We start from the raw sequence: 11,270 nt of genomic DNA, 5'->3' as shown, positions 1-11,270 counted from the left end.
ACTGATATTTGGCCTGCTCCTAGCATGTCCTTTCACAGACAGTAGGATATGTGACCAGCACAGAAATCCTTTCCAGGATAAGTATGAAGTGCACCAGTACTTTTGCACTTCAGTGCCCTCCCTAGCTCACACCTGTGCAGGGCAATTAGTAATGAAGAGGGCCTTCTGCTGGCCCACCACACCACATGAATCTCTCCATGTATGCTTAGTTGGAGATCACAGGCTAGTGATGTGTATACTGTAGAAGTATGATTATGAGAGCTAGTGGGGGAAAAAAAGTCAAAACTTTTTTCAATGAAAAATTAATCTGTTTTGGGCAACTTAGAAATTCTCATGAAAATGTCCACCTTTGTTGAAAAACTGAAAATTTTCATGGAAATTTTCTATGGAAATAAGAGAAATTCCATGGAAAATGTAGACAAAAATATTAACCTAAACTGCCCTTGTTGCAATTTAAGCACATTGCTTCTTGGCCTATCCTCAGAGGTTAAGGAGAATAATTTTTCTTCTTCCTTGTAACAACTTTTTATGTACTTGAAAACTGTTATCATGTCCCCTCCCAGTCTTCTGTTCTCTGGACTAAACAAACAAAATTTTTTCAATCGTCCCTCATGTTTGCTAGCTCTTTAATCATTTTTGTTTCTCTTCTCTGGACTTTCTCCAATTTGTCCACATCTTTCCTGAAATATGGTGTCCAGAACTGGAGACAATACTCCAGCTGAGGCCTAATCAGTGTGGAATAGAATGAAAAAATTACTTCTCGTGTCTTGCTTACAACTCTCTTGCTAATACATCCCAGAATGATGTTTGCCTTTTTTGAAGCAGTGTTTGATACATTGCTGATTCATATTTAGCTTGTGATCCATTATGATCCCTAGATCCCTTTCTGCAGTACTCCTTCCTATGCAGGGATTTCCCATTTTTCATATGTGCAACTGATTGTTTTGTCCTAAGTGGAGTACTTTGCATTTAGACTGTTTGAATTTCATCCTATTTTCTTCAGACCATTTCTTGAGTTTGTCCAGATCATTTTGAATTTTAATCCTATCCTCCAAAACACTTGCAATCCCTCCCAGCCTGGTATCGTCCACAAACTTTATAAGTGTACTCTCTATGCCATTATCTAATCATTGATGAAGATACTGAACAAAACGAGACCCAGAACTGATTCCTGCGGGACCCACTCAGTATGCCCTTCCAGCTTGACTGTGAACCACTGATAACTACTCTCTGAGAACCAGTTATGAACCCACCTTATAGTTGTTCCATCTAGATTGTACTTCCTTAGTTTGTTTATGAGAAGGTCATGCAAGACAGTATCAAAAGGCTTACTACCGTCAAGATATATCACATTTGCTGCTTCCCCTCTATCTACAAGGCTTGTTACCCTGTCAAAGAAAGCTATTAGATTGGTTTGACATGATTTGTTCCTGAGAAATCCATGCTGACTGTTACTTATCATCTTATTGTCTTCTAGGTGTTTGCAAATGGATTGGTTAATTATTTGCTTCATTATATTTCCGGGTACTGAAGTTAAGCTGACTGCTCTGTAATTCCCCTGGTTGTCCTTATTTCCCTTTTAATATGTGGGCACTATGTTTGCCCTTTTCAGGTCCTTTGGAATCTCTCCCGTCTTCCATGACCTTTTAGAGATAATCACTAATGGCTCAGATACCTCCTCAGTCAACTCCTTGAGTATTCTAGGATGTATTTCATCAGGTCCTGCTGACTTGAAGATGTCTAACTTGCCTAAGTAATTTTTAACTTGTTCTTTCCTTATTTAGCCTCTGAGCCTATCTCGTTTTCACTGGCATTCCCTGTTAGCCATCCAATTGCTACTAACCTTTTTGGTGAAAATTTAAACAAAAAAGTCATTTAATACTTCTGCCATTTCCACATTTTCTGTTATTGTTTTTCCCCCTTCATTGAGTAATGGACCTACCCTATCCTTGGTCTTCCTCTTGCTTCTACTGTATTTGTTGAATGTTTTCTTATTACCCTTTATGTCTCTAGCTAGTTTAATCTCGTTTTGGCCTTTCTAATTTTGTCCCTACATACTTGTGTTATTTGTTATATCGATCCTTTGTAATTTGACTTATTTTCCACTTTTTGTAGGACTCTTTTTTGAGTTTCAGCTCACTGAAGGCTTCCTGATTAAGCCAGAGTGGTCTTTTGCCATACTTCATATCTTTCTTATGCAGTGGAATAGTTTGCTTTTGTGCCCTTAAAAAAACTGCCATCTCTCTTGAACTGTTTTCCCCTTAGACTTGCTTCCCATGGGATCTTACCTACCAACTCCCTGAGTCTGCTGAAGTCTGCCTTCTTGAAATCCATTATCTTTATTGTGCTGTTTTCCCTCCTACCATTCCTTAATATCATGAACTCTACCATTTCATGATCACTTTAACCCAAGCTGCCTTCCACTTTCAAATTCTCAACCAGTTCCTCCCAATTTGTCAAAATCAAATCTAGAAAAGCCTCTCCCGTAGTAGCTTTCTCTACCTTCTGAACTAAAAAAATGTCTCCACCCAGGAAAGCATTTTATGAATTTAAATTAGAGTTTTATATCTAATTTTCCTAGGGAGAGCTATTTTTCATTCACAGTGCATTAAAGTTATATGGGTTAGATGCAAAGCAGGGTCAACAAAATCCTATACGGTTGGCAAGTGAACAGGGAAGCTGATTCCTTCAATTCCTACTAATAGTATGCTTAGATATTCAGGTTGTGCCTCAGTGCACTTGCTATCCTTTTATAGGTCTTGAAAGCTGCACATTGTTTAACTTTTTGCACTTGACAGTTGAATTCACTGGAATGTGCACTTCTAATTACTTTCAAATGAATTATTCTGCCTTTTATCTCTCCGTTCTTTGCCTTCCTTCAAAACATTTGCAAAAAAGATTGAAACGTTCAATTTTTTAAAATGGTCCTTTGACTCCTGTTCTGATTCTGGAAGCCATACTGCATGGCCATCATTGACACCGTCGTATGTTCATGAACACTGGTAATGGCTGAATTGTCAACTGTCTGTTTTCTTTTTGATACAGCTTCCAAGGGTTACATGCACATTCTGCCCAGTAAACTAAATGAGTGATGCCACTGTGCAAACTCTAAACAAGTCATTTGGGCAGTTAGACATGTTCATTTTGGCTTCTCAGTTTCCTGCCACATTGCAGCATGATCATGGGAGAGAAGGTAAATTAGTGTATTAAACTCTGTCTGAGAAGACTAAGATGTCTGTTTAATGTCTGATAACAATAATAAGAAAAAAAACACAAGAGGAGCTGACAATCGTAAGGGGGAAACTGATACATTCTTGGTGGGATTAGAGGTACGGTTGGTCACCATGATAATTTATTTTATAATTTCCATAATCTCCATATTATGCGTCCCTCTTTTATAGCCTTAAGTGCCATGGTTTAAGTTTTTCTGTCTGAAGATAACCAGGATCAGTTTTGGCAAAAATGGGCATGAAATTCTCTCCGTTCCTGCAGTTTAAAATTATTGGCTGAACTGGAAGCAAAAACTGTCCTGTTGACTAGTTAATATCCCACACTGATGCATGTTGATATGATGAAGTTTTTTATTGGAAAATTCACAAGAGCTAAAATTGTTTAACTAACACGTGCAGTGAACTAGAAGATGATCTGTTGTAGGTTTTTCCCTGCTACTGAAGAAGATCAACATGCTCATGTTTTCACTGAGAGGGGAGGATGTACAGATTAAAAACAGGAAGATTGGAATTCTGATCACATTCTCTGGGTGTATTTACTTCTAACATTATGGAAGAGTTAGAAAGGCTCATGTACGTGTGTTCAATCAGTTTTGCCTTGTGTTTGACAACCTGTGTTCTGGAACCAAGCAACCTCAAACTGCCTTTGCAAATAATATGATGCTTCCTTATCAGAATGTAAGTGGGGGAATAGTCCTGCTCTTATGGGGAACTTTCCTGGCTTCTGCACTACCCCAACGAAAGGATCTGAGTCCTCGCTCCCACTTCCTTTACCCAGTGGCCTCCCTGCCCTTGAGGACTCCCCTTCCACTCTCCTGTCTGGCAGAGTCCTCGTAAACCCAACAAGGCTGGGCCCAGGATTCCTGGGGGGCTCGACCCCCAACCCTGCTGTGGTCACCTAGGACAGGGGCTAGGGTATCCCCACTCCAGGGTACTCTCTCTGCACTGGGCACTTCTCTGACCCACTGGCCATTACATACAAGTTAAAGCAAATGCAAGTTATTTAATCAACAATTAATTTTAAAAAGAATAAGGAAAAATGGGAAAGGTTAAAGGAAACACATCCACCCGCTCTGTGGCAGGGAACATCACAAACAGTGTCTCTGGAATGTCAGGGCAGTTCACAGTCTGTTCCTTGTAAGTCCCAGGTCTTCTTCTCAGGCCCTGGTTGTGCTGCAGGGATGCTATGGGTTGGACACTTGCTCTGGTGGTGGCCACATGCTCTCAGGCTCTAAGTGGTAGGACCCTTCTTCCCAATGTCGCCCGCGCCCTTTCGGGGTTACGATCCAAGCCTGGCCTGCAGAGCCTCTTGGCTGAGGCGTCTCCCTGTGCTGGGCCCTCTGCCCAGGGTCCCCCTCGCTCCCCTCAGCTGCTCACCGCACCCAGCTCTGGACTGCTCCAGCTCCACCACTCTGTCTCAGCACTGCTGCTGCTGCTCTGCCTCCAGCTCCCTGGGCTGCTTTTCTGGCCCCTCTGGCTCTGGTTGCTGCAGCTCTGCTCCCAGGACAGGGTCTGCTCTCTCTGGGCTGCTTTTCTGGTCCCTCTGGATCTGGCACAGCTCTGCTCCCCAGCTTAGTTTGGGCCTCACTCTGTCTGACCCAGGCAATTCCAGCTCACACGGAGGACGGGACCTCCCTGGCCTCCTGACTCCCTGATTAGCCTGCTCGCACTGTCATTCAGGCTGACCTGGAGCATTGGCCTCTCCCCATTGTTCGTGGGGGCTGTCAGTCTCAGGGTCCTGATTCCCCATCGACCCTTCCCCCTTTTTAGTACTGGGAGCTAGCCAACCAAAACACCCCCACTGAATGTTAGTAAGGGGGCAACAGTCCCCTTACAAGAAGACAGATTTCTTCCTGAATAAAATGTTTGATAAAATATCTAACTCTAGAAGAAACGTGTAAACTATTAAGGATATCTATCCTCCCCAAAAGACATGTTTATCTTAATGCAAAAACATAAAGAGGAAAATTATCACAGCAGATACACATCGTGTAAAGATTTTGCTAGTTGCACCACTGTTGCTTATTTCATTAAAATTTTGTGACAGTTTGATATGAACTCAAACAATCCGTTATATTTGTGTGTGTGTTTGCATATGTGTAACGCAACCTGAAAGATCTGAAATGCGTTATTAAAAATGTTTTGTGTTTAAAGAGCCCTAAATCAGTTACAGAATATGGGCCTATTTCTACAAATTGATTTTCCTGCTCCAGCTCAGATCTTCCCGTATAAAGCAGAGTTATGATGGCAGGGAAAAACTTGAACTTGAGTCTTGGCACGGAGACGACTTTTTACCCCACCTTTTAAAGTTTTTGCAAGAGGTGACACTATAAATCTTTTTTTTCTGTAGCAGACATTTGTATTTTCAAATGTATATTTATCAACATTTTCTAGTTCCTTTTGGGACTATCGGTAATTGCTACTAAAGTGTCACAGATTTGCCTTTTGCCAAATTTACTTTACCATGAAATTCACTGTATTCTCTTAGAATAGGGAATATTGCACGTACTTTGGTAATTTACATTAAGTGCTGAGAGCAAGAATAAGGATTTAAATTGTGCCCACTGAAGGTGTCTCTAGTTCCAATCCTCTACTTTCTGTTGTTACTACATACATCTCTGTTTAGATCTTGAACTTCAGGTAACACTCCATAAGCACTGTGTGGTGGAATAGGTGGTGTTTGCACAAGCCCTTTTGTCTCTGACTCTTTGGGAGGAGATACTGACAGTGATACAGTTCATAAAAGCAGAAGTCAGAAGTTGAACAAGTCAGTTATGAGTGAATTTCCAAGTTCAGAGGGAGTGCCTGTGGGCAAGTGAGAGAAGACTGGCTACTTAGAGACTGAGAGGTCAAGGTAGTGGCTATCCAAATGGAATTTAAAATGCTGAAAACCTTTCTATTTAATTAACTTCTAGAAGGAGAGAATTGCTGTGGCCAGGTCTACACTGCAATTAGACACGCATGTCTGGCCTGTGTCAGATGACTCGGGCTCGGCCCGAGCTCTGGGACAGTCCCACCTCACAGGGCCCTAGAGTCCAGGCTCTAACCTGAGCGCGAATGTCTGCAGCACAATTAAACAGTTCCTTAGCCCAAGCCCCCTGAGCCCGAGTCAGCTGGCACAGGCCAGCTGTGGGTTTTTAATTGCAGTGTAGACATAACCTTTGTGTTTTTAATTTCAAATGTATGTTGCAGTGGTAGCCAATTTTATATAAAAAAAAATAAAAAAAAAAGTGGCCCTCTGAACTACCATTGAGAATATCTGCTTTCAGGAATGTCCCCTCCCTAGGAGCTAGTTTGAAATAATATGCACAGAGGTACTTGGCCTTGACTGGGTAGAGTTGGGTTTGGGTCCACTTTACTACTTTTAGAGCAGAGCATTTCCTTGCATATGTAGCCACAGAGTCACCTGGCTCTTCCCTTGGGATAGGCTGTGCAGCCATTCTGTTTGGCTGAAGGGAAAAGTCCCATGGAGATGGCCTTACAGTTGGAACTTGGGATAAAGAGAGATATATTTTCAGCCACAACTATGCGTGGGAGACATGACACATTGGGGGGGAAATGAGTTATTTTTCCTCTAGATACTGTATACATCTAAGGCTAATGAGTCCATCAGTGTAGCAATATAAGATGGCTACACATCAGTGGATGGGTGAAATTAAATCTATATATAGAGAGGGTTGACAGATGAAATTAATTACTGATGTTGTTGTAGCAGGAGTTACAAAACAAAACCAAAAAAGCTAAGTACTTATTTTGGTAAGGAACAATATTGTTCAATGTTTCGCTAAAAATAAAGAATAATTCCTCTTATATTCTCATGATGCTTTTTTTTTATTCTGTGACCGATTTAAGAGTTCTACTGTAATGAATTTTTTAAGTGGGCTATTTGCATGCTTGACTTACTGCAAAAGGTATTTAAGTAAACAATCATAAGTGAAAAATTTGGTGAAAGGGAAAGGTGACGTGACAGAAAAGCTAGAAGCTAGAACAAACACTTCTTGAATGTTGTTCTGTTTGCATTAGTTGTAGGGGTTCATGACTACATTACTGAATATTTACATTGGAAACTGGTATTCATCCCACTGTATTATGAACTGTATTGGTGCTGTGTTTATGCAGTTAAGGTTTGTGTGTTTTCTGTGTCAAACCGAGTTTAGCTATTTTTTTATATACTAATTTTGATTATTTTAAAATCTCCGAGACACACCAGCTTTCAATAGCTAGTATATGCTTCTGTAATTTATTGAAGTGTCCTGTTATAAAGCTTTACTTAGCAGGCCATTGGATAAGTATGTGGTTTTAATGTCTTTATAGTTTTGAGAAATAATGGGCCAGTCTCTGGCCTCTGCTACAGATCCTTTGAGTCACTCCAGTGGTGCAAAAGAGCTGCAAGCTGCCTTAAACTGGCAGCTGGTGAAATTTTGCCTGGCAAAGCCATTTCTCTGCCAGCTCCGCTCCCTCTGGCATAGGGAGTGTGTTGGGTAAGGGAGGTGCTACAGCACTCCTTGGCTGGCATAAGTGCTGCTGTAGGGTGGATACAAGCCAGTATAAATTAGAGAACAGCCCTGAGGTACCCAGATAAAGGTGCTGTAAAAGGGGTATAACTTTGGGCCTCCTTCTTCACCACCAGATAGTACTAACTTGAGCAGCATGCAACTAGAGTTGAGGATAAAGCTAATGATTATGCTCGGATTCCTCTCCTTGACCTGGTTTATGTCTTCAGTCCACCAACAGGTCCCTCATGAAAACATAATTCTTCTATGAGGCCTATGTTATTGTCAGGTTCCTAAGGGACAATTCTGCACATCACCAAAAATCTCTACCTTATCACCATTAGTTCCCTTCTTGGAGGTCTCAGCCAAGTGGTCAAGGACTGACTGCATGTGCCTGAAGAACAGTTTCAACCCTCAAAGTTGAATTCCTCTAGGTCAGAGTTGAGAGACATGGGTAGGGAGGTACACGGGACCCTTGCTAGAATGCGGGGCTCGGGATCCGTACACGGGGACTGCGTTACCATGGATCCGAATTTAAATATTTAAATTTGGGATCCATCGTCACGACCATGCTATATGCGGATCCGCGCTCTAGTGATGCGCGCTCTAGCGAGGGTCTATTGTATTAGAGAATCTGACCCATCTATTGCTTGTGCTATGTCTGTTCTTTGGTAAATTACCAGTAATTTATTTCAGTCTGGAGTATTAGCTGGGAGGAAGAGAAGGAAAGACGAAAATGTACAATGCACAGTCAGTCTGTGAAACTCCTTGTCAGAGGATCTTGTGAAGGCCAAGACTAGAACAGGGTTCAAAAAAGAACTAGATAAGTTCATGGAGGATAGGTCCATCAATGGCATCCCTAGCCTCTGCTTGCCAGAAGCTGGGAATGGATGATAGGGGATGGATCACTTGATGATAAACTGTTCTGTTCATTTCCTCTGGGGCACCTGGCAGTGGCCGCTGTCGGAAGACAGGCTGCTGAGCTAGATGGACCTTTTGGTCTGTTTCAGTATGGCTGTTCTTACGTTTTTATGTTACCAAGCCTATTTTTAAAAGGAGAGGGAGGAAGAAGTGTGTTTTGTATCCGTGGTGTCTATGGAATTGATACTGGGCTATTTATAATTTTTCCTGGATGGAGTCCCATATTTTATTTGCACAAATGTAAAATATGTCAAGTAATAATAAACAAATAGCTAGCATTCTGAACTGTCTGGCCTATTAATTAGTGCATCTGATCTCCTGAAAATTTGTGGTTTATTGATTAGAATTTCTAATAGATAAGTAAGATAAGCTGTGTATAGCAGGAACCCTGCACTTACACAGAGTCAATGGGGCTACATGTGGTCTGCTTGCATAGAGCCCATTGAAGAAACAGGATTATATGGTATAAGTACAATACTCAAACTGTGAGATAAAATAGTTCTTAACCACTGCAGAATGGTATTCAGCGCTATTTCCAACAGACAGGAAATACTGGGAACAGAAAGATATTATCAGTAATAAAATGCTGGAACTGAAATTTCATAAGGCAGAAATCGGGCCCATATTTCTCTAGTTTTGCTTCCCCTGAAGTCACTGTCTGAAAACTCCCATTGATACAAATGGCCAATATCAGCACCTCGATTAAACATGTTTAGATTGGATGGTGTTCAAACTGGATGAGAGAGAGACACCTGAAGAAAGAATAAAGATGGGTTAAGAGTGTGGAGACTTTAAATTTACATTTGATAACAACTGTGCCTAAACACATGGATTTCCCGCCCCTCTGCCTCCCTCCTCCCTCCCCTCTCCCCCAAGAGACAGTAACTTCAAGGAGTGGAGAAAAGTCAAAGCTTTAATGACAGATCTCAGTGAAACCTAAGACAGTAATTTTTGTCATCAAGAAAGTGAAAATGTACCTGCCAGGATTTCTTTTTAATTGATCTGAAGTTAAGGAAAGAGAGCCTGAATCTGACTGAGTAGATAGAAGATACAGATATGGGCACAATGCAAGTTTTGCATGTCCAATTAAGCATGAAATTTCCAGTTTTAGGTTTCCAATACAAATGCATTGTTTAAATAATTTAGCCCTATCCTGGGAACAAAAGATAGATTTACAAAAGGGCTATACTAGGCATTCTCTTGACACAAGTGTCCAATATTCTGTACACCTGCAAGTGCAAATATGTCTCTGTGTGCGCTTCAGATATTCGAATACCTACACCAGTACTTCAATAGTGAAGCACCTACACACACAAATATTAAGACTTGCATGTGCAAAATCTATTGGTTCCACTTGCACTTCGATAGGTGTTTAGACTATTGAGACTGCTTATGTGTAGGTTACAGTGCACACAGTTTAGACGCATACATAGTACATTTTTTACATGTGCACAAGTGGCTGCTGGGCCTTTGAAAATGTGCCCTTTTGTTTGACTGTGAAATCTAAATGGGTAATGCTCATTTCTATCTCTTAAAGATTACTCTGAATTGGGAGATCTTCCACCCAGGTCCCCGTTAGAACCAGTTTGTGAAGATGGCCCCTTTGGGCCAGTGAAAGAAGACAGGAAACGGACAACTCGGGAGCTTCGAGAACTGTGGCAGAAAGCCATTCTTCAACAGATACTGCTCCTCAGAATGGAAAAGGAAAATCAAAAGTTGCAAGGTTAGTAAAAATTTTGAATAGATCCTATGGAGAACAAGTTCTGTGTTCTTGGTTTGTATTGAAGGTTTCACATGAATAGGATCAGGTCTTAACAAAATGTTTTAGAAGCAATTTAGATAAAATCAATCTAGCACTGTCTCTCCCAACCCTCTTTATTATGTATGGTGTCTTCTTCTTTCCTTCATTTACTCTAAATCTTTTACCTATGGCTTATTTACTTTATCTTAATTGCCACTTTATTGTTGGCATTTCATTGGATGTTTTTAGACTGGTGCCTGGAAGTGCTGATAAGGAGCATCAGTGTTGTCCTTCTGAACTGCTTCTTTAGTGCATTCCCATGCACAGGTGATTGTTTAAATATCGGTCACTCACTAAACCCTCTTTAGCCATTCTGAGAGTTAAACGGAGTCCTCAAGGAGTTGGCCTTGTACTTTAATCTGTGGGTGAAATACTGATTACCCCGGTGCTGACAATTATATGCACATTATGCAGACACTTAGGGTATGTCTACACTATGAAATTCGGTCAAATTGATAGAAGTCGACTTTTTAGGCAGCGATTTTTATACAGTCGATTGTGTGTGTCCCCACTAAGTGCATTAAGTCGGCGGAGTGCGTCCACAGTACCCAGGCTAGTGTCAACTTTCAGAGCGTTGCACTGTGGGTAGCTATCTCGCAGTCTCTGCCGCCCATTAGAATTCTGGGTTGAGCTCCCAATGCCTGGTGGGGCAAAAACATTGTTGCGGGTGGTTTTGGGTACATGTCATCAGTCGCCCCTTCCTCCGTGAAAGCAACGGCAGACAATCGTTTTGTACCTTTTTTCCGTGCGGGCACCATACTGCTTTCAGCAGACAGTGCAGTAGGATTGCTAACTCTCGTCGTCATCCACCGCTTCCGCTGCCAC

At 41.5% G+C, this 11,270-nt stretch overlaps 1 protein-coding gene across 3 annotated transcripts in view; it reads left to right on the top strand.

The window, feature by feature from the left end:
- TBC1D1 (TBC1 domain family member 1) overlaps window positions 1-11,270 on the top strand; it is a 207,408-nt gene that overhangs the window by 134,005 nt on the left and 62,133 nt on the right. For all 3 annotated transcript variants that reach the window (XM_037897936.2, XM_027822175.3, XM_027822174.3), the window contains one exon: window positions 10,182-10,367. In XM_037897936.2, coding sequence (XP_037753864.1) covers window positions 10,182-10,367 — 186 coding nt within the window. The remainder of the gene's footprint in view (window positions 1-10,181; window positions 10,368-11,270) is intronic.

The sequence above is a fragment of the Chelonia mydas genome, chromosome 4, assembly GCF_015237465.2.
Source record: "Chelonia mydas isolate rCheMyd1 chromosome 4, rCheMyd1.pri.v2, whole genome shotgun sequence".
Classification (NCBI taxonomy): domain Eukaryota; kingdom Metazoa; phylum Chordata; order Testudines; family Cheloniidae; genus Chelonia; species Chelonia mydas.
The sequence above is the reverse complement of the archived record's forward strand: the minus strand, read 5'-3'. Positions and strand labels throughout refer to the sequence as shown.